The sequence below is a fragment of the Dipodomys ordii genome, unplaced genomic scaffold (assembly GCF_000151885.1).
Source record: "Dipodomys ordii isolate 6190 unplaced genomic scaffold, Dord_2.0 Scaffold128, whole genome shotgun sequence".
Lineage (NCBI taxonomy): Eukaryota > Metazoa > Chordata > Mammalia > Rodentia > Heteromyidae > Dipodomys > Dipodomys ordii.
Genome location: NW_012267344.1, coordinates 2,347,060 through 2,373,332, shown reverse-complemented (window position 1 = coordinate 2,373,332; position 26,273 = coordinate 2,347,060). Strand labels below are relative to the sequence as shown.

The 26,273-nt window shown below is 52.4% G+C and overlaps 1 protein-coding gene across 1 annotated transcript in view; it reads right to left on the bottom strand.

Annotated features, from left to right (window-relative positions):
• Positions 1-7,624: 7,624 nt before the first annotated feature.
• Positions 7,625-26,273, bottom strand: part of Scn5a (sodium channel, voltage gated, type V alpha subunit) — a 60,630-nt gene continuing 41,981 nt past the window's right edge. The window contains 9 exon segments of the mRNA XM_013030252.1: positions 7,625-8,892; positions 9,906-10,176; positions 12,034-12,138; positions 13,113-13,250; positions 13,823-13,876; positions 14,633-14,914; positions 17,472-17,594; positions 19,267-19,440; positions 25,982-26,136. Of these exon segments, the coding sequence (XP_012885706.1) occupies positions 7,625-8,892; positions 9,906-10,176; positions 12,034-12,138; positions 13,113-13,250; positions 13,823-13,876; positions 14,633-14,914; positions 17,472-17,594; positions 19,267-19,440; positions 25,982-26,136 (2,570 nt within the window).

Sequence of the window (26,273 nt, the reverse complement as noted above, 5' to 3'; positions counted from 1 at the left end):
CCCCCCTTCTCCATCGGACTTGAACTCAGGGCCTGGGCACTGTCCCTGAGCTTCATTTGCTCAAGGCTGGAGCTCTGCCACTTTGAGCTGTATATACGGCGCCACTTCTGGTTTTCTGGTGGTTGATTGTAGATCAGAGTCTCACAGACTTTTCTGCCCAGGGCTGAATTTGACCTGAGATCCTCCTGAGTCACTGGGATGACACAGCCATGAGCCACCAGTGCCGGGCTAGTATTCCTTTTCCCTTGTCTCAAACCAACCCTGCGATGGTCAGATGGGGGTCAGGAGGGAGATGAACTGCATGTTGAAATGGGGGTTCCCCAGGACTTGGCTTTGAGATGCTTTTTTTTTTGCCAGTCCTGAGACTTGAACTTGGGGCCTGGGCGCTGTCCCTCAGCTCTTCAGCTCAAGGTGAGCGCTCTACCACTTGAGTCACAGCACCACTTTTGGCTTTTTCTGTGTCTGTGGTACTGAGGAATCGACCTCGGGGCTTCATGCATGCGAGGCAAGCACTTTACCACTGAGCCACCTTCCCAGCCCTGTGAAACCCTGTATTTACCTTTGTCACCCGGGAGCTGTTCAGCCCTGAGCGGCCACTGGGGGGCGCTGTGAACTATCTAATCACAGGCATCAGGGTGACAGTTTTCTTTAATAAGAATGTGGTGATCCTCAGACCCTCACAGCTTGTAGCTGCAATTCCCCCAGGTTTTTCTTTCGTTGTGGGGAAGAGGGGTCTGGTGAGACTTGAACTCAGGACCTGGGTGCTGTCCCTGAGCTGCTTTTGCTCAAGGCTAGCTCTATCACTTGAGCACCACTTCCAGGTTTCTGGTGGTTCTTTGGAAATAAGAGTCTCACAGACTTTCCTGCCCTGGGCTGGCTTTGATCGGCCATCCTTCGATCTCAGTTGGGATGACAGGCGTGAGCCACCAGCACCCAACCCTCCAATTTTTATTTTGAGATTTGAACCCTACAGCACAGTTGAAAGAAGAGCAAAGTGCTTGCCATTTAGTGCTTTTGCTCACCTGCTTTATTTTTGTGTTTGAATCCTTCAGAGGTAGTTCGTTGCTAACTGCCATGGCTCCTGACTACTTGGGAGGCTGAGATCTGAGGATCCCGGTTCCAAGCCAGGCCGGGGAGAGAAATCCAAGAGATTGTCTCCAACGAAGCTGGAAATGGAGCTATGGCTCAACTGGTAGAGCTCCCGTCTGAATGAAAAAGCTAAAAGGATTCCTAGCGACTCAGGAGGAGGCTGAGTTCTAGAGGATCACAATTTGAGGCCAGCCCCGGGCAGCAGGAAAGTCCGTGAGATTCTGATCTCCAGTGAACCACAAAAAACCAGAAGTGGTGCTGTGGCTCAAGTGGTAGAGCGCCAGCCTTGAGCAAAAGAGCTCAGGGACAGCGCCCAGGCCTTGTGTGTAAGCCTCAGTACTGACCCATACACACACACACACACACACACAACACACCACAGACACACACACACACACAAGTAATTTACTTGAAAGCAGTGATAAAGGACTTGATATTTCACTTTCCTGTGTGTGCTGGTACTGGTGCGTTCTTGAACTCGGGGCCTTGTGATCTTACTTGGCTTTTCCACTCAAGCCTCTGAGGAGGGGGGAGGGAGGGGGAGGGGGCGCTGCGGACAGCCGTGTCCCGGCCCTATCTCTCGTCCGAGACACCCTCTCCACACCCGGCACTGATAAGCGGGTGTGAGCCACGGCCACCTCTGACAGGCTGTTTGGCGAGGACCCAGCCGTGGTGAGCACCCACTTAAGTCCTGAGTTCAGATGTCAGCTTCTCTTCCCCCGCACCCCATCTTCCTGTCAGACCCGAGCCAGCGGGTGGATGACCTCCCCCACCCCCGCCCCGTCCCCAAACTCAGGCCTGTATCTGAACCTGGCGGCTATGCACGCTCTGTACATCCAGGCCTTCTTGTTTGTTTTTTTATTTTGCTGCTCCTGGGGCTTGAACCCAGGGCTTAGGCGCTGTCCCTGAGCTCTTGGTGCTCAAGGCTGGCGCTCTACCACTTTGAGCCCTATATAGATGGCGCCACTTCTGGTTTTCTGGTGGTTCATGGGAGATGAGAGTCTCATGGACTTTAGAACCACGATCCTCCGGATCTCAGCCTCCTGAGTAGCTGGGATGATAGGCGTGAGCCACCCGTGCCTGTCTGCTTCTAGTTCTTATTGTTCCCTTGGGTGTGATGGAGTGGACAGTTAGTATAGTGTAGGAGCCGGGCCCAGTGGCTCAATCCTGTCATCCCAGCTTCTCAGGAGGCTGAGATCCGGAGGATCGCAGTTCTAATCCAGCCCAGGGCAGGAAAATCGGGGAGACTCTCACCTCCAATGAACCATCAGAAAACCACAAGTGGTACCATCCATATGGCTCAAAGTGGTAGAAGCGCCAGCCTTGAACACAAAGAGCTCAGGGACAGCGCCCAGGCCCTGAGTTCAAGTCCCAACACTGGCACAAAAATAAAGCTTAGGCTACTAAGGCAAAAGAGCGATGTCACCTCAGCCCTCCACTGGCTTTCTGGACGTGCCCTGCCTTGTCTTTGTTCCTTTATCTCTTGGTCCTGACCTCATCTCCCCTTTCGGGCTTGGCATTCTTTGAGGCATTCCAGCTGTGGGAACCTGGTCTCTCGGTCTCTCCGGTCTCTGTGCTGTGCTCGCCACCGCAGACAGCTCCCTGACCCCTGAGTGTGAACGCCCGAAGACAAAGATAATTAACCAGAACGTCTTTCTTTTTTAAACATAGCACAGTCTAAGGACATGGGCACTGAGGCCATTTCCACCTGGAAAAAGCACTTCAGATGATGATGATGATGATGGTGATGATGATGACGGTGTGTGTGTGTGTGTGTGCAAATATGGCCTACCAGCACCCGCAGCTCACGCCTGCCATCCCAGCCACTTGGGAGGCTGAGATCTGGAGGATGGTGGTTCAGTGAGACTCTGATCTCCAACAAACCATCCAAAACCTAGATGGAGAGCTGTGGCCCAAGTGGTAGAGCGCCAGTGTTGAGTGGAAAGGCTAAGGGGGAAGGCTCAAGGCTCTGAGTTCAAGTCACACACACACATACAGAGCAGCGGGTGGGACTTGGGACAGAGGGAAAGCGAGAGACAATCTCAATGTCACGTTTATTATTATTATTATTATGTGGCCCAAGAAGCTACTGAAGCCACTGTGGCCCCCCTCCCGGCCCCCCAACCTCCCCTGCCCATGGGCCACACGGGGTGGCTTTTCCCCATCTTCCAGGACCTGTAATCCAGATGGCAGGGGAGGGGGGGGATGCGGGGGAGGGAGAGCACGCATGCGCAGCCCGGCCTGGGAGAATCAGTGTGCATAACCATTCATTCCACTCCCCCCGGTTTACTGGCTTTCCTCGCTGCCTCCTGTCTGGCATGGGAGGCTGAAGAGTGTGAACGGTCGGGACATAATACCAGAGACCACATGCACGCCTTCCAGGGCCGCATGACCCTGAGTGTGGTTGGTTCTTCTGGCCTGGAGCTCCTCAGACGGCTGGGTGTAGTCGCAGACGCCTGTAATCCCAGCGACCCGAGCCGCTGGTCTCTCCACAACACACTGGGATGGAGGCTCCTCTCACCCCAGGCAGGGGCCTGGCCCAGCAGAATAATGAAGAGACTTTTCTCACACAGACACGCCTTGCCTGGCTGCACACACGTGTATGTGGGAACATACATCGCCACATCCAGGGCGGGGTGTAAACAATGTCTCTCTCCAGGCTGGCTGGTGCTCAGCAGCTTGAGCCCCAGTTCTACCTCTTGGCTCATTGGAAGCGGGAGAGAGTCTCACAGACTTCCCTTCCTGGGTCGGCTTCGAACCGCGATCCTCCTCTTTCAGCCTCCAGGAGTAGCGTGGAAATGCGTTAGTCTTTCGGGGGAGGGGGCCATGGCTGACTTTGTTGAGGGGCCCCTGGGTTAAAGTTGCCTTTTAAGGCCTCTGTGGGAACCCCTCCCCTCCCTGCCCCGTCCTCCCCAGCCTCCAGGGCACCGAGTCCCGTGGCTGGCCGAGCTGATGTTGGAGAAGTTGCTGTCACGCACATGCGGGGCGCGGGGGGGGGGGGGGAGGGCATGCCAAGGCTGCAGGCTCAGGGCGAGACCTGACGTCTGTCCTGAGCCTGCTCCCTCTCTCTCGCTGTGCCAAGGCCTCGGATCCTGGCCTGCATGCCTTATCTGTAACCCAAGAGCCCACATCCGTCACTCACAGTCACCCGCCTGGCAGGGGACAGCTGTAGTATTACGGCAGGGCAGGCGTCTGCTCGATCACTTGCTCGCTCAGAGCCTCCTCCTGGGCCTCATCTCACACCGCCTCCCCGCCTGACACAGGGCCGGTCCAAAGCTCTGGGAAGGCCCCCTCACCCCCAGCCCCCAGCCCTGGCTTCAAGACCAGCGGAGAAGCCAGGGCATTGGTGGCTTACGCCTGTCATCACAGCCACTCGGGAGGAAGAGATCTGAGGCTTGCAGTTCAAAGCCAGCCCTGGGCGGGAAAGGCTGGGAGACTCTTATTTCCAAGGAACCACCCAGAAAACCAGAAGTGGTGCTGTGTGGCTCAAGTGATGGAGCGCTAGCTTTGAGCAAAAAGCAGCTCAGGGACGGTGCCCAGGCCTTGAGTTCAAGCCCCAGGACTGGCACAAAACCAAAACACGGGGCTGGAGGCATGGCTCAGGTGGTAACATGCCAGCCACCAAACCAAAGCATCAGATACCAAGTTTTGAGGCCAAGTCTCAAGGCAAACACACAGACAGACAGACACACACACAAACCCACCAAAAAAAAACCCCCAAAAAACACAACCCACATCATGGAAGCCATTTATTGGTTTGTTTTAAAAATATGTATTTTTATTTCATACACACGCTTGCTGGGAAGTGTTCACACATAGCTCAGGTAATGCCTGGCACCGGGGTGCTCTGTCCCCCACTGCTCCCCTTTACCCCCTTCCCCCCATGGCTCTGTTTTCTTCTCCCCTTCTGTGGATCCTGGTGAAGTTCTAGAAAAATAAATCAAAAGTCACACGGGGCGAAGGAATTGGGCCTGGCACAGGTCCCCGCTCTCGGCCATTCATCTACAGCCAGCCGGGGACAGCTGCGTGCCCTGGCCCCTGGCCTGTCCACACATTCATTGCTGTCCGCCCCTTCCGGTGGCCTGACCTGCCACAGCACCCCCCCCTACATGGCCTAGAAGATGCCAGGGACCCAGGATCCACCTTCTCCAAGCCTTGGAGGTGGGGGGGGGTATGGAGAACCAAAGCCCAGATCTACAAAAATAAGATTTCCACTTGGAGAGAATGTCACACTGGACGGTTGGGAACAAAGAAAAGGAAGGAAGGAAAGGCAGGGGTGGGGTGGAATGGAGGGCGGGAACGTGGGCCCTCCCCAGAAGAGGATCGGGGTTGACAAGAGACATTAATACTTGACTTGCCAGCCGCATGCCCCTCCTTGGCCCTGCCCCGGGCCTCACGTCAAACGTGCCCTTGTCCAGCCCCTTGGACAGCGGGGCGAGGTAGGTTAGGGGCAGCGGAGGCCTGGCGTGGGTAGGGGAGGGACTGAGGTGCTTGGGTGGGGGTGAGGTGATGCAGGGTGGAGGTGTGGAGAGTCTCTGAGCTCCTCCTGCTCAGGCTCAGCCCCGTCCGTCCATCCATCGCTCCAGTGTTTGCATATGTGAACCAAGATTGTCAGCAGTCGAAAGTGATGGCGGGAAGGAGAGTCGGACTCAGTCGAAAGGGATGGTGGGAAGGAAGGTCAGACTAGTAAAAGGATGTTTTTTTTTTTTTTTCCCTGAAAAAAAAAAAAAACAACTCCACGGAGACAGCCCTGGATTCCATCCTCCCCGGGGGAAAGTCTGCCACCAGCCACACACTGTCCATCACTTGCAGCATATTATCCTCTTCTGTGCGGAGAGAAAAAGTGAGCAGCCATTGCCAGGGTTAGTGGCGAGCTACCTGCCCTCTTCACCCTTGCCATGTTCTGCAGGAAACACCCAGTGGAGAGCCATGGCATGTGTGATTGCAGCTGGGCCGAGTTCAAGGTGAGCCCCTCACCCCTACAGCATGGAAAAGCTACTCTTCTCTTCTGTCGGTCTTGGGACTTGAACTCAGGGCCTGGGCATGGCCCCTGAGCTCTTCTGCTCAAGGCTGGCGCTCTACCACTTTGAGCCGTATATATGGCGCCACTTCCGGTCTCCTGGTGGTTCACTGGAGATGCAAGTCTCACGGACTTTCCTGCCCAGGCTGGCTTTGAACTGCGATCCTCAGATCTCAGCCTCCTGAGTAGCTAGGGTGACAGGCGTGAATCTGTCCACTCTCCAGCTGCAAAATTGAGTCTTCCCTTGGCCCCATGGGCGAAGAGAAGCTCTCTGCAGCCAGGGAGTAGACCAGGGTCTCTCAGCCTTGGCATGTCAGGCTAATACTCGAGCCAGGGAAGTTCAGGCCATGCCTCGGCTTGGAGGCCAGCCATGGGGCCTTGGGGCTGTTTTCCCTGGAAGCCTTTCCTGTGTGTAGGGCTGACCCCAGGGAAGTCCATAGATGGCTACAGGTAAGTCCTGCTGAGATTCTGCCCTTGGAAGCTAATGAGGAAAGCCCGTCTCCCTTTGAGGAGGCCTGAGGGGAGTCTGTGTCTGGCCTTGGTGTGTTCAGTGTGTGTGCACACGCGTGTGTGTGCATGTGTGTGAGCAAGAGGCTTTGTTTCCTCCCCCTCACTTCAGCTCCTGCCGCCCGGGAGCCCCGTCCCTCCATGAAGGTCTTTGGGAGCCCCACTGGACCCCACATTGTCTTCACTGGGTGCCAGTGACTGGGGCTTGAGCTCTGGGGGGGGGAGGCTTGTGCTTGCTTGTCATTCAAAGCTGGGTGTTTGACCCCTTAAGCCACCTGCTTCCCTGTGTGGTTCCCCCCCCCCCCGCCACCCACTGGACACAGTCTCACAGACACGTTCCTACCCAGGGCTGGCTTTGAACCAGGATCCTCAGATCTCACTCGCTTTGAGTAGCTAGGATGACAGGCGCGAGCCACCAGCGCCTGGACCCGCTGTGCTTTGAGCTCCAGAAGTTTGGGGTTGAGAACAGCGTGAATCGCTGAGACTGGGGGGCAGGCGTGGGGGGGAGAGGGAGAAAAAGTTTGTCTTCTCTGCTCCAGTAAAAAAATATCAAATATAATATGAAAGCCCAGTCACACGGACAAAGTCTCTGTTTTTAGGGTTCAACGGGGCGGTGGCACCTGGGATGGAGTTTCCTGCTTTAGATCGCCTTCCCCCTGCCCTCCCGAATCCCGTGCACCCCAGGAAGTTACTGGACGAGACCAGGCCCTAGGATGTGTGGGGTGACCCTCCCCCCTCTCCAGAGAGAGGCCCCCCCCGTGAATTCTGGGGGTGAGGAGTGGGGTGGGGGTGGGGAGCAGGGCGCCAATTTCAGCTCCACTTGTGACTCTCCCTGCCACAGAACTGTGCCCGGTGGATTTTGGGGGGAGGGCGCTGGGGACCCAGCTCTCCTCCCTCCCCCCTGAAACCCCAGCTAGCTCCCCCTTCCCCGAAGCCAGGAAGGCCCAGCCACGTGAGGCTGGTTTTGCCCTCGTTCCCGTTTTTTCACCACTACGCCAAGTCCCGGGGTCACACGATAGATTCGCGGTCCCTGTCTGGGGACGGGGGGAAATCTGCCAGGTCTTCGCTCCGACTGTAGTCGGACACCCTGGCTTGGAGGTTGTCGCTGGTGGCCCGGGTGACACTGTCGTAGGATGGCGGGAAGGAGGTGGAAGAGATGGAGGAGCTGGAGGGAGGGCCCCCATCACTCCCGCCATTGGGCCGGGAGAAGTTCTGAGTCATCATGTAGGCGATGAGGCCTTCTCTTTCTGGGGCGTCCTCTTGGGAGAGCCCCCCGTCGCTGCCGCTGCTGCAGGTCTGCCGTCGGAAGAGGAAGGAGGCGTGCTTCACGGAGCGCTGGAGCAGGTGTCTCCGGAAGGCGCGCTGGATGACCGTGGCCGACACCTCCTCGTGCTTGCGCCGCAGCGTGGTGGTGATGGGCTCGTAGGAGATCTTGGACGGGTTGGCCGCCATGAACTTCTCCTCCATCTGGATCTTCAGGGCGTCCATTTCCCCGGATTCACCCAGCACCCTTTTGGTGAAGGCGAAGAGGATATCCATGCAGTGGATGCGGTCTCCGCTCACCATGGGCAGGTCCATGTGGATGAGGCTGATCTGGTTGGGTTTGGCGAGGCGCAGGGGCTCGGACAGGGCGTCGGCGAAGTCGGACAGGGCGGCGTACTCGATGAACTGCGTGGCCTCGGGGTCGAACTTCTCCCAGATCTCGTAGAACATGTCGAAGTCGTCCTCGCTGAGGGGCTCGGTGCTCTCCTCCGTGGCCACGCTGAAGTTCTCCAGGATGATGGCGATGTACATGTTGACCACGATGAGGAAGGAGATGATGATGTAGGTGGTGAAGAACAGGATGCCCACGGCCGGGCTCCCACAGTTCCCCCGGGAGCCGTTGCCACTGGGCAGATCGGGGTCGCAGTAGGGAGGCCCGGTGTTGAGGATGGGACTGAGGAGGCCGTCCCAGCCGGCCGAGGTGGTGATCTGGAAGAGGCACAGCATGCTGTTGGCGAACGTCTGGAAGTTAAACATGTCGTCGATGCCCGCCTCCCACTTGACGTAAGCGAAGTTGGCCATGCCGAAGATGGAGTAGATGAACATGACGAGGAAGAGCAGCAGGCCGATGTTGAAGAGGGCCGGGAGGGACATCATGAGGGCGAAGAGCAGGGTGCGGATGCCCTTGGCACCCCGGATGAGCCGGAGGATGCGGCCGATGCGGGCCAGGCGGATGACCCGGAAGAGCGTAGGGGAGAAGAAATACTTCTGGATGATGTCGGACAGCACGGTGCCTATGAGAATGGCAGAGAGCATGGCGGACGGTAAGAATATCGCTACGCTTCCCAGGCCAGCACTGGCCCCCTCCACCCAGAGAGGATCCGGGGAGATGAGGCACCCCTGGGAGGGACGGGTGTGTTAGCACTACCTCTCACCACCTTTCTTTTTTATTGGTTGTGGGACTCGAACTCAGGGCCTGGGCGCTGTCCCTCAGCTCTTCAGCTCAAGGCTGGTGCTCTACCACTTGAGCCACAGCGCCACTTTGGGTTTTCATGGTGGTTCATGGGAGGTGAGAGTCTCACAGCCTTTCCTGCCCCGGGCTGGCTTTGAACTGTGATCCTCAGATCTTCAGCCTCCTGCGTAGCTAGGATTACAGGCATTCCTAACATAGCTGGTATGGCTGAGTGGCGTCTGAGACCAAAGGTAGTTGGTTAGCAGCGCATCAGCCTTGCTCAAGGCTTTCCAGTTCATTATTCTAAGTCGTGGATTCGGGAGTTTGTGGAAATGTTAAAACAACAACACCAACAAAATCTCTGCTGCCTCTAGAAGATACCTCAGTCACGTCTCCCTCTTTCAAAAAGAGGTAGGATCATGGGGCTGGGAAGGTGTCTCAGTGGTAGAGCGCTTGCCTTGCATGCCTGAGGCCCTGGGTTCCATTCCTCAGCACCACAGAAGCAAACAGAAAAAAGCCGGAAGTGGTGCTGTGGCTCAAGTGGTAGAGCGCTAGCCTTGAGCTGAAGAGCTGAGGGACAGCGCCCAGGCCCAGCAAATAGCACAGCGGGGAGTGTGGTTAAGCGGTAGGGTAACCAGGGAGCTGTGTTTAAACCCCAGTAAAGAGAGAGAGAGAGACAAGGGAAGAGAGAGAGGGAGGGGAAGGGAGGGCGGGAGAGGGAGGGGGGTGCTGGAGGGAGGGAGGGAGGGAGGGAGAGGGGGCATTCCAGGGCCTCCCCATAGGCCCGAGGGTGGGAAGCAGGCCCGGCCGGGTGGTCGGCCTCTCCGCGCAGCTGGGGCCGGCACACCCGCTCACCCACGATGGAGAGGATGACCACCACGAAGTCGAAGATGTTCCAACTGTTGGTGAAGTAGTAATGTCTCAGGGCGGCCATCTTGACAAAGCACTCGCCCGTGAAGATGGCCACGAAGAGCAGGTTGATCTTGGCGAGGATGCTGACCTTCTCGGGGCTCTGGTCGTCCGTCTCCACCATCATGGTGACCATGTTGAGGCAGATGAGGAACATGATGGTGACGTCGAAGGCCTGCTTGGTCACGATGTCGAACAGGAAGCCCTGGTACTTGTTCTGCCAGGAGGAAGGAGGTCGTGGGGCTTGGCCCGGGGCCTGGGCTGGGCAGGCCATCGCCCCTTGGCCTTCCCTGGGCCACCAGGCCAGCACCCAAGTGACTCACGTTCACTGAAGAGGTCCTCCTCCCCCAGCGTTCCCCCCAGACTCACATCCGGTCCTCCAGCCTCAATGTCCCCCCTAGATTCACATCTGTTTTTTTTTCCGGTCCTAAACGTCTCCCCGGATTTTGAGACCCAGCTCCGAGGTTCCTATCCTCTTCCTGGCTCTCCCTGAATTCTGAAGATTTTTCTCTCTCTGTCTTCTTTCCCTAGATTTGGATGGGACGATGCCCTTCATACTCTCTCGTGGATGGGTATTTCCTGGATGACCTTGAAGGCTCAAGGTCAATGTTAAACGTCAATTCTAGCAATGGTATCAGTCCCTTGGATTGATATGTTTTCTCCATTCTTATTTATTTTTGCCAGTCCTGGGACTTGAACTCAGGGCCTGGGCGCTGTCCCTGAGCTGCTTTTTGCTCAAGGCTAGAACTCTACCACTTTAGCCATAGCGCCCCTTCCAGCTTTTTCTGTGTCTGTGGTGCTGAGGAATGGAACCCAGGGCTTCATGCATGCGAGGCAAGCACTCTACCACTGGGCCACCTTCCCAGCTACTCCATTATTCTTTTGATGGAATTGTTTTTAATTTACTCTGCTCAGTGGAATTGGTGTATGTGTGTGTGTGTGGAGGTGTTGGTTTGGGGCCTTGAACTCATGGCCTGGGAGCTCTTAAGGATGCTTAAGGATGGAGCTCTACTACTTGGGCCACATCTCATTTCTGGCTTTTTGGTGGCTCTTTGGAGATCAGAGTCTCGCAGACCCTGTGGCCCAGGCTGGCTTCAAACTTCGATCCTTGGATCTCAGCCTCCTGCGTCACTACAAGTATAGGAGTGATTTACCAGCACTCAAACAGTATTGATATGTCATTCATGGTAAATGCAGCTGCCGCTGGCTCAGGCCTGTCACCCTAGGGACTCGGGAGGCTGAGATCTGAGTGAGATCTGAGGATCGAGGTTCCAAGCCAGCCCAGGCAGGAAAGTCTGTGAGACTCATATCCATGCAATTGGCTATAAAAAAGCCAAGGTGGAGCTCTATGGCTCAAGTACTTGAGTGCTAGCTTTAAGCACAAAATCCCAGGCCCTGAGTTTAAGCCCCAGACACACACACTCTCTCTGTCTCTCTGTGTCTGTCTCTCTGTGTCTCTCTGACTCTCTCTCACACACACACCAGGTCTGATCCAGGCACCAGTGGGTCACGCCTGTCATCCTAGGTACTCAGAAGGCAAATCTGAGCACTGTACTTCAAAGGCAGCTCAGACTGACAAACCAGAGAGGGAGAGAGAAAGAGATGAGGGAGAGAGAGAGAGAGAGACTCTTATCTTCAATGAACCAGCAAAAAGCCAGAAGTGGAGGTGTGACTCAAGTGGTAGAGCGCCAGCGTTGACTTAGGCAAAACAACCAACCACAAGTGAAGGGTTAGCATGGTAGGCCTTGAGTTCAAGCCCCAGGACTAGCAATAAACAAGCAAAGAAACAAGCATGGGTGTGGGGCTGGGTAAAATCTGCACCCCAAGGGACCAGGTGTGTCTTGTGGCTATACATCTTCCGTGGATCTGCACCTTCTCCCCCCCCCCCCATCCATGTCAGGATGAAGCCTGGTGTGAAGGCCAGACATTGGAATACCTCTCACTGAAGCTGAAGGATCATGAGGCGGCCCTGATGGCTGCCTATGTGGCTAGGGAGGAGGGAGAAATCTTAAGGTTCCAACTCCCCCACCCCAAAAGAACAGCCCTCTCGGTTCTTCCAGGGAGCCTGGCTCACCAGGGGCCGAGGAATGGGCTTTTGGGGTTTCTTGGAGCCCAGCTTTTTCATGGCGTTGTAATATTTCTTCTGTTCTTCTGTCATGAAGATGTCTTGGCCTCCTAAGTGCAGAGAGACAACACTGATATCATTTTGAGGGTTCTCATTGACCTCTGGGATGGGGGGGGGGTGTCAGGGCAGACTCTGTATCAAGATGGGCTTTGTCTCGCTTTAGACTGCATCAAACATTCTCAGCGAAACCTGCCTTTCCAAAAATCCCTGGAGATCTAGCTGGCTTCAGGGTTTCCAAACCAATTGTTCCTTCACCCTTCCCCTTTGTCTACCCAGCTGGGCCGGGCCCGGTGGCTCTTTCTGTCATGTTGGTTTGCGTTCAATATAACATGACCTATGCCAGAGGCTGCCTGCCATCCCAGCTGAACTCAGGAGGCTGCGATCTGAGGATCATGGTTCAAAGCCAGCCTGGGCAGGAAAGGCCGTGAGCCTGAAGCCAGAAAGTCTGCTACTTCTTGCCCCACCCACCCAACCCAACCCAGGTAGAGCTGGTGTTTCCATGAATTCTATGTGTTGTTGTACATATTCTGCATATTGAGTGTATTTTTCTATGTATCATATGCATTGTATGTATTCTACATATTGAATGCATTCTGTATATTGTATGTATTATTCATTCTGTATATTGTATGTATTATTATATATGTATAATACATACAATATACAGAATATATATAATATATTCTATTATATATAATAGAATATATTCTATTATATATTCTATGCATTGTGCATATTCTACTTAGTAAATGTATTTTACATATTGCATGTGGTCTATATATTGTATATATTCTATGTATTGAATATATTCTATGTATTGTAAGTACTCTATGTATTGTACATGTTCTATGCATTCTATGTATTGTACATATTCTACATACTGTATGCATTCATACTGTATGTATTCATCCTGCATGTCTTCTATGTATCGAACATATTCTGTGAACTCAATGCATTGTACATAATCTACACAGTGTATGTCTTTTGCGTATTCTACGCATCGTGTACGTTCTGTGCAGTCTACGTATCTTTTTCTTCTGTTGGTTGAAGTTGTCGATGATGACGCCAATGAAGAGGTTCAGGGTGAAGAAAGAGCCGAAGATGATGAAGACCACGAAGTAGATGTACATGTACAGGTTGTATTCCCACTGCGGCTGCTCTTCGTACTAAGGGACAGAAGTCAAGAGGGGCGGTCAGCCAGCCGGGGGCACTGTGTGAGAGGAGGACAGGTCAAGGGGAGTGGAGGTGGGGGACAGGACGGAGGCGGGGGGGGACGGGGAGAGGACAGAGGCAAGGGAGGGAAGAAGGCCTGCTGGGTTTAGCATGGCATTCAGGATTCAGCCCTGGGAGCCTGGGTCTTGGCACCATGGGGTTGGTCAAATGGAGGGGGGGGGAAGTCAATTTGCATCTCTCTTGCTTTCACCCCATTTCTCCTGGAGTGAATTCGGTGAAGAAACAGAGGACCCCCCCTCCCCGTGTCTCATGCCTGTCATCCTAGCGACTCAGGAGGCTGAGATCTGGAGGATTGTGGTTCAAAGCCAGCCCGGGGCAGGAAAGTCTGTGAGACTTTTAAATCTCTAATGAACCAGGAAAAAGTCAGAAGCAGAGCTGTGGCTCAAGTGGTAGAGCACCAGCCTTGAGCAAGTTATAAAACAAAATGCTCAGGGAACAAAGCCCAGTCCTGAGTTCAAGTCTTTGATGCTGACATGAACAAGAAGAAATAAGAATGGTCTCCTACCCCTCGGGAGTCCACCGCTGCGTACATGATGTCCATCCAGCCTTTAAAAGTTGCCTGGAAGGGAAAGAAGACACAAGAGAAACGATTAAACCATCTGTCTCACTAGAGCTACACGAAGCCCCTGTCTAACTGGGCAAGTCTGGGGTTAGGAAATGAGGGAACGGGAGGGAGCAACTGAGCTAAAGACCCTTCTAGAAAACCCTGTAGTGAGTGAGTAGCAAGCTTTTATTTACTTATTTATTTTTGTGCCAGTACTGGGGCTTGAACTCATGTCCAGGGGTGCTGTCTCTAAGCTTTTGTGTTCCCAAGGAGGTCCTCTACCACCTGAGCCACGTCTTCACTTCCGGCTTTTTGCTAGTTCGTGGAAGGGAAGAATCTCATGCACTTTCCTGGCAGAGTTGGCTTCAAACTGTGATCCTCAGATCTCAGCCTCCTCAGGAGCTAGGATGACATGGGCAGGAGACACCGCACCCAGCTTGGCTTGGCATTTCCATTTTGTTTTTGTTTTTGTTGGTCATGGGGCTTGAACTCAGGGCTTGGGCGCTGTTCCTGAGCTGCTTTTGCTCAAGGCAAGCACTCTACCACTTGAACCACAGCGCCACTTCCAGTTTTCTGGTGGTTCATTGGAGATAAGAGCCTCATGAACTTTCCTGCCCAGGCTGGCTTTGAACTGCGATCCTCAGAGCTCAGCCTGCTGAGTAGCTAGGATGACAGGCGTGAGCCACCGGCGCCGGCCTGCTCCTCCATTCCTGTGTGGGGTTTGAGATGGCCCCATTGGTCCCCGTTCTTGTCCCCCTTTCTGGAACTTACCACTTGTAGCAGGGCCAGGTAGCCAGCGCCCACATTGTCGAAGTTGACCTTGACCTTGGTCCAGTACAGCTCGCCGGTCACATTGAAGGCCTCGCAGTCGCTCTTGTTGTTCACGATCGTGTGGTTGAGTGGCAGGTCGCCCTCCGTCTGGTTGATGCAGCGGCCGAACTTGCCCGCGAACAGGTTCACGCCCATGATGCTGAAGATGAGCCAGAAGATGAGGCAGACGAGCAGGACGTTCATGATGGAGGGGATGGCGCCCACCAGCGCATTGACCACCACCTACGGGGGGGGGACATGGGGTACCCCTGTGTGTGCGGCCAGAATCGCCTGCCTGCCACTCTATCTATCTATCTATCTGTCTGTCTGTCTGTCTGTCTGTCTGTCTGTCTGTCTATCTATCTCTTCAGCTATACAGCTATCTATCTGTCTGTCTGTCTGTGTGTCTATCTGTCTGTGTGTCTATCTATGTGTCTATCTATCTACCTACCTATTTACCCATCCATCTATCTGTCTGTCTGTCTGTCTGTCTATCTGTCTATCTATCTATCTATCTGTCTGTCTGTCTGTCTGTCTATCTATCTCTCCAGCTATACAGCTATCTATCTGTCTGTCTGTCTGTGTGTCTATCTGTCTGTGTGTCTATCTATCTGTCTATCTATCTACCTACCTATTTACCCATCCATCTATCTGTCTGTCTGTCTGTCTGTCTGTCTGTCTATCTATCTATCTATCTATCTATCTATCTACCTGTCTGTCTGTCTGTCAATCTATCTATCTATCCATCAAGCTATCTATCTATTGTCAACCATCCATCAAGCTATCTATCTATCTATCATCATCTATATCATCTATGTATAACATCTATCTATCTATCTATTTACTTACCTATCTACCTTCCTAGCTATCATCATCATCTATATGTAACATCAATCTATCTACCTACCTACTCTCTATCTATCTATCTATCGATTATCTATCATCATCATCATCTATATCATCTATATGTAACATCTATCTTTATCATCACCATCACCTATCAATTAGCTATCCATCCATTTATCCATCTATCTTTATCATCTATCTCTGTCTATATCTATCTGGATGACTATATCTATTGTCATCTATCTATATTATCTAACATTATCTATTTATCTTCTACCTCTATCATCTATCTATCCTTATCTACATCATTTATCTCTGTCAACCTGTTGGCCTATATCTATCTATCTATCTATCTATCTATCTATCTATCTATCTATCTATCTATCATCATCATCATCATCATCATCAACCTATATCATCTATATGTAACATCTATCTATCCATCTACCTTTATCTACCTATCATCTGTCTCTATCTATTTATATATTATCATCTATTTGTAACATCTATGTATTATCTATCTCTATAATCTATCTATCCTTAGCTACCTTAATCTATCTCTGTCTATATCTATTTGTCAATCACCATTATTTATCTCTCACATCTATCTATCTAATCGATCCTCATCTAACCTCTCATCTCTGTCTATCAGTCTATATCATCTATCACGAATCGTCTATTTATATCACCTCTCTCTAACATGGATCTATGCTGTCTATATATCATCTGCCTGTCTATATCATCTTTCTCTCTGTCTCTCTATCATCTATATAATCTCTACCATCTCTGTCTGTCTGTATGATCTCTCTGTCTTCCCTCCCTCTCTCCTTCCCTCCCTTACATATGAGCAGGCTGGGCACCCAGCTCTCCAGGCCCCGCCTCCCTGCCCCGAGCTGCCTGGCAGGGGGTGGTGGGGAGAAACCCTAGGCGCTTGCCCTTGGCTGCTCCCCGGCTTGGCTACATCAGAGGCATTCTTGGCATCTAGCATGTCCGCGTGTCCCACTGCAATCAAATGTCCTGGCCCTCACAGAGACATTAACTCAGGCCCATTAGTCACTTGTGGGTGGGCTTTCTGCCAAGAACTTGGGGTGCAGGGTTGGGGGGGAGTGGATAAAGGCAAGATCCAAGCCATCAGACAAATAGTGAGCCTTCTGGTGTCGGGTGAGCAATGGAATAGCATGTGTTGTCTGGTTGCAAGAAACTGGGATTCCTTCCCTTCCTTCCTGTGTCAGTCCCTGGGGCTTGAACTCAGGGCCTGGGTGCTGTCCCTGAGCTTCTTTTGCACAAGGCTGGTGCTCTACCACTTGAGCCACAGCACCACACCAGTTTTTTTTCTGGTAGTTTAGGGAAGATACACAGTCCCGTGGTGACCCCTCTGTACATCACCTTAAGAAAAACAAGTTTAAAGATATTTTTTAAAAAAGTCCTACAGACTTTCCTGCCCAGGCTGGCTTTGAACCCTGATCCTCAGATCTCAGCCTCCTGAGTAGCTTGGATGGCAGGCGGGAGCCACTGGCACCTGACTTAAAAAAAAATTAAATGCCCACATAAACACATGCTTTTGTTTCCTTTTTTCTTGTATTTTTGCTAGAGGTTTGAGGTGGTTTTTTTTTTTTTTGTCATCTGCTGAAGTGGGCATTGTACCTCCATGCTCGGATCTCTGCCTCCTGGGCCTCTAGAATTATTCCAGGCTGTGGTGAGGCCACGGTGCTGTTTATTTATTGAGATGAAGTGTATCATGTCTTGCTCAGGCATGAGTCTACACCCCTATGGGAGTCTCACAGATTTCTCTACCCAGGCTGGCTTGGAATTTCCCCTCCCCCAGTCTCCTCTTCCCTCGTAGCTGGGGTAACAGGAGCTCAGCCACTTCCCATACTTCCCGGCCACGCTCACGCCTGTTTCGGCCTCCCGAGTGAACCTGGGTGGGAGGCAGCGGTGCCCCCCCCCGACTTACCCTCATCCCCTCAAACCGCGACAAGGCCCTGAGGGGTCGCAGCGCACGCAGCGTCCTCAGCGACTTGATGGGGCCCATCTCGGCAAAGCCCAGCGTGTTGGCCACCAGGCTGACCAGGGACACCTGGGGAGGAAAGGAAAGGGGGCAGGGAAGAGGTGTGGAGAGGGATGGCAGGGTTCCTGACCCACATTGAGACAGGAGACCATAAAGACATCTACACAACCATGTTCATTGCTGCACTTCACCATAGCCAGATTATGGAAGCAGCCCAGATTGCCCCCCCCCAAATCGGTGAGTGGATCTAAAAAACCGTGGCACCTCTACACAGTGGAATATTGCACAGCCATCAGAAAGAATATAATAATGCCATTTTCAGGGAAATGGACAGACCCAGAACAAGTCACGTGAAGTGAGGTTAGCGAAGCTCAGAGACAAATGCCATGTTTTCTCTCATGTGAGGAAGCTAGAGGTAAACTACATGGGGAAAGGATAGATTATCCAAGACTCGAGGCATTCACACCCAGTGAGCCCAAAGGAGACTTTTAGGGTAGGAACACAAAGGTGCCATGTTCTCTGCTTGCTTTTTCTTCCTCCCTCCCTCCCTCCCTTTTTTCTTTTCTTTCTTTCCCTCTTTTTTTTTTTTTTTTTTGGCTAGTCCTAGGGCTTGAACTCAGAGCCTGGATGCTGTCCCCGAGCTGTTTTGTTCAAGGCTAGTACTCTACCATTTGAACCACAGCTCCATTTCTGGTTTTCTGGTGATTGACAAGAGATCAGAGTCTCATGGACTTTCCTACCCAGGCTGGCTTCGAACCCCGATTCTCCGATCGCAGCCTCCTGAGCAGCTAGGAGGACAGGCCTGTGGCACCCAATGCCCTGTCACCAACCAACCACCTTTTCATCTCTGTTCCTGGCAAAGGCTCACACCACCCGATCCACCTTGGCCTTTCCACAGCAGTGGGATCCTAATCTCGCAGCTGTCCCGGGCTAAAGACTGGACATCGTCTCTCATTTTCTGTCTCTGATATGCTGTGTCTAATGCGTGAGAATTTCCTGTTGGCCCTGCCTTTAGAATCCCTCAGCTATCTAAACATTTCTCACGCTGTCTGCTGCCGGCCACGCTCCTGACCGGCTACGTCACCATCTCGCCCTGGCTCCCTGCCAGAGCCCTTCTCCCCTGCCCAGAGGACCGTGTCGTCCAAAGCAAAAGCCCTCCGCACCTCTACTGCACTCTCAAGAAAAGCCTCCCCTCCCTCCCTCCCTTCTTTCCTTCCTCTCTTCCTTCTTTCCTTCCTTCCTCCCTTCCTTCTTTCCTTCCTTTTCTTCCTTCCTTCCTTCCTCTTCCTCCCATTCTCCCCTCCTCCTCCTTCCCCTCCCTCCCTCCCTCCCTCCCTTCTCTCTCCCTTCCTTCCTTCTTTTCTTTTCTCTCTTTCCTGTTGGTCCTGAGACTTAAACTCAGGGCCTGGGTGCTGTCCCTTCACTTTTTGGCTCAAGGCTGGTTGGTGCTCTACCACTTGAGCCACAGCGCCACTTCTGGCAGTGTTTTGGCTGGTTCATTGGAGATCAGAGTCCAACAGGCTTTCCTATCTGGGCTGGTTTCAAGCCACGATCCTCAGATCTCAGCCTCCTGAGTGGCTGGGATGACAGGCGTGAGCCCCTGGTACCTGGACACGGGGGGCGGGGGGGGGCGGGGAGAGGGGGAGGGGCTCTTCCTCTCTGACCAGGCCCCTGTCGTGGGATCGTGTGAGGCCTGCGGCTCAGCCAGGTGGCCTGTCCTTAGCCTTGCGTGCACACTTACGTCCACGATGAGGAAGTCTAGCCAGCACCAGGCGTTGGTGAAGTACTTCCTGAAGCCGTAGGCCACCCACTTGAGCAACATCTCCAACACAAACACGTAGGTGAACATCTTGTCGGCATACTCCAGCAGCACCTTGATCGTCTTCCGCTCCTCCAGGTAGATGTCCTCGAACGCCTGCCGGATGGACAGGGGGACACTGACCACCGGGCACTGTGGGAGCGGGGCACACAGACCCCCATGGACGGGATGGGGTGCGGGGTGGGCATGCACGGGTGGGGGGGGTAGCAAGCATGGAGAAGGCTCTTCCCCCTCCCCCTCCCATTAAGGAGTGAAATCACTTCTAGGTGACAGTGTCATGATCATGAACCTTTGGGAACCTTGCCATTTCCTATTTTCCTTCTCTATTGCTCTTTCTGTCTCTCCCCTCTTTTCTGGCTTTTTCTCTCTCTCTCTTTTTTTTTTTGCCAGTCATGGGGCCTGAACTCTGGGCCTAGGCGCTGTCCCTCAGCTCTTCAGCTCAAGATGAGCGCTCTACCACTTGAGCCACAGCGCCACTTCTGGCTTTCTGGTGGTTCATGGGAGATAAGAGTCTCATGGACTTTCCTGCCCAAGCTGGCTTTGAACCGCGATCCTCAGATCTCAGCCTCCTGGGTAGCTAGGATTGCAGGCGTGAGCCACCAGTACCTGGCTCTATTCTCCTTGGGAAACAGAGTTGGGTGCTGGTGCCTCATACCTGTTACCCTAGCTACTCAGGAGGCTGAGATCAGAGGATCAAGGTTCAAAGCCAGCCTGCACAGTAAAGTCAGTGAGACTCTTATCTCCACTTAACTACTAGAGAAGCTGGAAGTGGAGATGTGGCTCAAGCAGTAGAGCAAAGCCTTGAGGGAAAACACTAAGCAAGAATGCAGGGCCCTGAGTTCAAGTCCTAGTATTAGCCCACACAGGTAACCAAATGAATAAATCCATCCATCCATCCATCTATGTTTTCCTATACAATCAACCTATTTAAAGAAACACACCAAACCCCTGGGAGCTGGCCTCCACCCAGAGCTTTAAATGAAGGATGGTAAAATGTGGAACGTAGGAAGCTCAGAGCTGGATGAAGTCAAATCTCCACGGATTCTTGGGAGTCAAAGATGGAGCTGGGCCAAGGAGGTTTTGCCCCGTTCCCTGGAGTCGCTGGGTCCCAGCCTCAGCTCCACAGACAACAGTTTCCAAAGCACTGGATGCTGTAGATTTCCTCCACTTCCTCCTTCCTGCCAGGCCTTCCCCCACTTCCTCCTTCCCGCCACATCTTTCCCCACTTCCTCCTGCCACAAGCATTCCTGGGCCATCAGCACAGCTCCCCAGGGTCTTAGCCTTCCTCTTCTTCCTCTCCTGCATTGACTTCTCCGTTCCCAGGCTCCCTTTCCAGGCAACGGAGCACGTCAGCAAGGGCTCTGGGGGCTGCTGCCAGCAGCGGGCTCTGGGGACCTGTGGGATGCTGTGTCTGGGACCCGCAGGGCCACCGGGCCACGTGGACAATGCACACGTTATTATTCAACTCCCCAAGGTGGCCTTGGAGCGCTGTGTGTTTCTAGAAGCCTGGTGCTGGTGAGCTGGCAGCTCACGCCGGTATACCCTAGCTACTCAAGAGGTTGAGATCCGGAGGATCGTGGTTCAGTCCGGGCAGACAAATCTGTGAGATGCTCATCTCCGAATGACCGGCCAAACGCCAGGAGGGGTGGTGTGGCTCAAGTGATAAGAGTTCAGCAAGAGCAGGAGGCCCTGAGTTCAAGCCCCAGTACGCAGTGCACACACAGAGAACGTCAGCTGGCAAGGAAACAAGTCAACCCCAAACAGGGCTGGAGGTGTGGCTCAGCATTAACACGGCTGCTTAACGAGCATGTGACCGTGGGTTCAAGCCCAGGTCTGTTTGATCAGCTCTGTTGGCTTGGATGGGCTTCAGATCTATTCGCTTGTTGTTGGCTCACAAGCCTTTAATCCTAGCTACTCAGAAGGCTGAGATCTGAGGATCACGGTTCAAAGCCAGCCTGAATAGAACAGGACAGCCCGTGAGACTTATATCTCCAGTTGAAGAAGCAAAAACAACAACAACAAAAAAAAGCCAGAAGTAGAGTTGTGGCTTAAGTGGCCTGGTGTGGGTTCATATAGAATATGATCAAAGTTGGGCTGGGAAGGTGGCTCAGTGGTAGAGCACTTGCCTTGCATGCCTGAGGCCCTGGGTTCGAATCCTCAGCACCACGTAAGCAGAAAAAGCCGGAAGTGGCGCTGTGGCTCAAGTGGTAGAGCGCTAGCCTTGAGCTGAAGAGCTGAGGGACAGTGCCCAGGCCCAGGGTCAGGCCCCACAACCGGACCCCCCCAAAAAAAACCCCAAAAGAATATGATCAAAGTGTGTTCAGATTGTATTTCATCCTCAGTTACCCTAGAAACAGATCCCCTGTTGATACATCCTCTACTTGTTTTTCTTTTGTTTGAACTCCTTAGCAAAGTTTTACTCTTCTTCTAATATGTCACATTTCTTCTTAGATCATTTATGTATTTGTGAGCAGTACCGGCAGGCAAACCGTACTTGAGAAATGTTCCTGGTTGAACTAAAATGCTTCTGAGTGTCAGCCTAAGCCGCTGGTCTTCCTGACAGTACAGGTGAAGGCTGTAAATAGGTTTTCAAACTCAGCAGCAGCACCTGCTGGCTCCCAAGTGTCACCTTAGCGACTCAGGAGGCTGAGGGCAGGAGGCCCATTTGCTGAGGCCAACCTGGGGAGAAAGTTCAGGACTCTCCATTTCAGCCAATAAAAAGCTGAATGTGATGTGGGAAGCATAAACAGGTAACCATAGTTTAGGCATCCTTCAGCAAAGAAAAGCAAGAACCTATTCAAGAAAGAACCAAAAGAGCCAGGCGCTGGTGGCTCCCGCCTGTCAGCCTAGCTACTCAGGAGGCTGAGATCTGAGGATCATGGTTCAAAGCCAGCAGGGCAGAAAAGTCCCCATGAGGGCTGGGAAGGTGGCTCAGTGGTAGAGCGCTTGCCTTGCATGCATGAGGCCTGGGTTCAACTCCTCAGCACACATAAGCAGAAAAAGCCAGAAGTGGCGCTGTGGCTCAAGTGGTAGAGTGCTCGCCTTGAGCTGAAGAGCTGAGGGACAGCGCCCAGGCCCAGAGTTCAGGCCCCACGACTGGCGGAAAAAAAAAAAAAAGTCCCCATGAGACTCTTATCTCCAATGAACTACTCAAAAACTGGAAGTGATGCTGTGGTGCAAGTGGTAGAGCACCAGCCTTGAGCACCCAGGCTTAGAGTTCAAGCCCCAGGTCTGCCAAAAAAAGTAACAAAAGTAAAAGCATTAAGGGCATGGCACAAGTGGTAGAGCATTCTTCCCTCCCTCCCTCTGTCCCTCCTTCCATTCCTTCCTTTTTTGGATTGGATGTGGTAATATTCAAGCAAAACAAAGTGGTAGAGTGCCTGGCTCATAAGCCCAAAAGTTCTAAGTTCAACCCCTAGTGCCACATTTATGTTCTTTTTCTTTGTCAGTTGTGAGGTTTGAACTCTGGGCCTGGGCACTGTTCCTCAGCTCTTCAGCTCAAGGCTGGTGCTCTACCACTTGAGCCACAGCACCACTTCTAGTTTTCTGGTGGTTTATTGGAAATCAGAGTCTCACGGCCTTTCCTGCCCGGGCTGGCTTTGAACCACGATCCTCAGATCTCAGCCTCCAGAGTGTTAGGATGACAGGCGTGAGCCACCGGTGCCCGACTCATTTCTATTACTTTTTGCATCCTTGCTTTTCTACTCAACTGATTGCATGGCTTTAATTCTTCCATGGGCCCACTGTTTGCGCCGTGTGTTGGATTACTGTGATTAATTGCCTTGCCCAGTACTTAGAGATTACTGCTAATGAGCAATAGCTAGTGAGTAGTTAAATGGTCTGCCTGTTTCTTAGTCCTAACTTGAATGAAAATGTTTCAGGTGCTTAACTGCTAATGGATCAAAATGATACAAGTTAATTGGAGAGTTTCTCATTTAGTTTTAAAAAAAAAGTTGCATTTCTTTATCTGTCAGAGCTTTACACAGGCATTCCCAGTGTGTGTGTGTGTGTGTGTGTGTGTGTGTGTGTGTGTGTGTGCGTGTGCGTGTGTGTGTGCGTGTGTGTGTGTGTGTGTGTAGTGCAGGCACTGGGGCCTCAAGCTCTTGCTTGGCTTTTTTTTTTTTTTGGTCAGTTGTGGGGCTTGAACTCGGGGCCTTAGGTGCCCTGAGCTTCTTTTGTTCAAGGCTAGCATTCGGCCACTCTGAGCCACAACTCCATTTTAGGTATCTGAGTGGATAATTGGAGATAAGACTCTTATAAGGAATGTTTGGCCTGGGCTGGCTTCGAACCACAATCCTCAGAGCTCAGCCTCCTGAATAGCTAGGATGACAGGTTTGAACTACCAGTACCTGGCTCTTCTCTATTTAAAAAAATCTCTGTTTTCTTTTTTTCCTTTCTCAGTAATTTGGAAGCAATATCATTTACTTTCTGTTCAACGAGCTTCTAACTTTAAATAACCTACTCTGACTCCTTTTTTTTTCCCTCTCTTCTTTTCCCAATATATCATTGTCTTTTAACAACAGTGCTTGGCTGTCTATCTTGATTAGCTTTTACTTTGCCAAAAAAAAACTCCTCCTCACTTGTGGTGGAGGCTGAGATTTATATTTATTTTTTTCCTCTCTTGCTCAGCTGAGATGAAATGGATCTGGCGGCCCCTGTTTGTGGCTGTTTCAAAACAAAACTTGCTAACATATTGTTAAGGTCTCCCCAGATTCGAACCGACAGAGATTTGGCCCTGGCTGCCTACCAGGGAACAGCAGGCAGGCTACAAATCGTGGCTGCAGGCCCACTCTGAAACAAGAGATGGAGGCCCAGCGCTAGTGGCTCATGCCCATCGGCCTGGCTACTTTAGGAGGCTGAGATGTGAGGATCACAATTTGAGGCCAGACAAGGGAAGGCCAGTCCAGTGAAGCTCTATCTCTAGTGAACCAACAAAAACACTGGAAGTGGACTGGCAGTGGCTTGGGTGGTAGAGTGCCAGTTTGGAATGGAAAAGCCAAGCACAATAAATGAATGAATCAATCAATAAATAAACGAATACATAAGGAAACGAAAGAAAAGGAGAAGCAGGCATCCGTGCCCCACCCCTGTCATCCTGGTGACTCCAGAAGCTGAGACTTGAGGATCGTGATGGAAAGCCAGTCTGGACAGAACAAACCCTCAGGATGCTGATCCCCGATTAAATAGCGAAAAGCCAGAAGATAGATAGATAGATAAAAAGATAGGTAGGTAGATAGGTAGGTAGCTAGATACATAAGATAGATAGATGATAAATTGATAGGTGGGTAGATAGATAGGTAGATAGGTAGGTAGATAGATACATAGACTGGTGGACAGACAAATAGATGATTGATAGATAGGTAGGTAGACAGATACACAGATAGTAGGTAGACAGGTAGACAGACCGACAAATCAATGACAGATAGATAGATAGACGGGTGGATGAAACCAGGAAGGGAGCAGTGTGCAGTGGGACAGGAGATCCTATACATAGATGAATGGATGCATGAATGAATGAATGAATGGAACAGGGCAGGGGAGAAGTATGGAATGGGACCAGAAATCCCGAGGTTGAGAAATGGCACTCAGAGTCTCCCCCTTGGTCCTGAGGAGGAGGTGGCCCGGCTAGATGCATGGAGCTTCTTCCTCTGTGGTCTTTTGCTATTGCTCGTCTTGGGGTTCAGGAGTTCTTTTTTTTTTTTTTGGGTCCGGTCATGGGGCCTGAACTCTGGGCCTGGGCGCTGTCCCTCAGCTCTTCAGCTCAAGGCTAGCACTCTACCACTTGAGCCACAGCGCCACTTCCGGCTTTTTTTCTTATGTGGTGCTGAGCCACCTTCCCAGCCCCGGGGTTCAGGAGTTCTACAAGCAATATAAGTGTGCTTGCTTCCCTCAGGCCAGGAACCTTTCCACTTTATTCTGCCTTCTCCATCGCTCATCTACCTGCTCACCAGATCCTTCTAGAATCCTCTCCAGGGAGGGTCCCTTGTTCTACTGGAGCGACTGAGAAAGCAGAGCAAGTTTTTCCTTCCTTCCTTCCTTCCTTCCTTCCTTCCTTCCTTCCTTTCCTCCCTCCCTCCCTCCCTTCCTCTTCCTTTCTTTGTGCCAATACTGAGCTTGAGCTCAGGGCTGGGCGCTGTCCCTTAGCTTTTTGCTCAAGGCTAGCGTTCTACCACTTGAGCCACAGCGCCACTTCCAGCTTTTGTTGTTTTCTAGTGGTTAAGTGTAGATGATAGTTTCATTGGCTTTCCTGCTTGGGCTGGCTTTGAACTGTGGTTCTCCACACCTCGGCCTTCTGAATAGCGAGGATGGTGGTCGTGAGCCACTGGCGCCACATGAGAGCATCTCCGGTAGGCCTCTCTGCTCCTCCTGGCCTCTACAAACCCCCTTTACCATCCAGCCCCATCTTCTTCCTCCAGCAGTGCTTCCTGATCGCTCCAGTTTCACCGACTCTCCTGCCCAGGCTGGCTTTGAACCTCAGTCCTCAGATCTCAAGCCTCCCAAGTAGCTAGGGTGACAGGGGTGAGCCACCAGCACCCAGCTCAGCCCCAATTTCAGACCTGGGGACTTCCCTGCCCTGCCCTGCTCTCCTTTAGCCTTCTCCTGCCCCCAGCCCTGTGGGTAACCCCAGGAGATGTACCAGGGCCCCGCTGCTGAGCAGGATCATGAAGATGATGAACGTCTCAAACCAGCTGTGCTCCACGATGCGGTAGCACGTCTTCCGAAGTCGCCACCAGACCTTCCCCGGGGACTGGGTGATGTCCACCGCGCAGCAGGGACAGCGCCGGATGCAGCCTGAGGGGGAGACAGGCGCTGTTCAGGCTCAGCTCAGGGAGTGATGCGCAGAAGCTGTGCTGATTGGACAGAGTGGCCGTGGTGGGTGGGGCCAGTGTGTGATGGACAGGTGTGGCCACGTCCAGCAGGGACCAGAC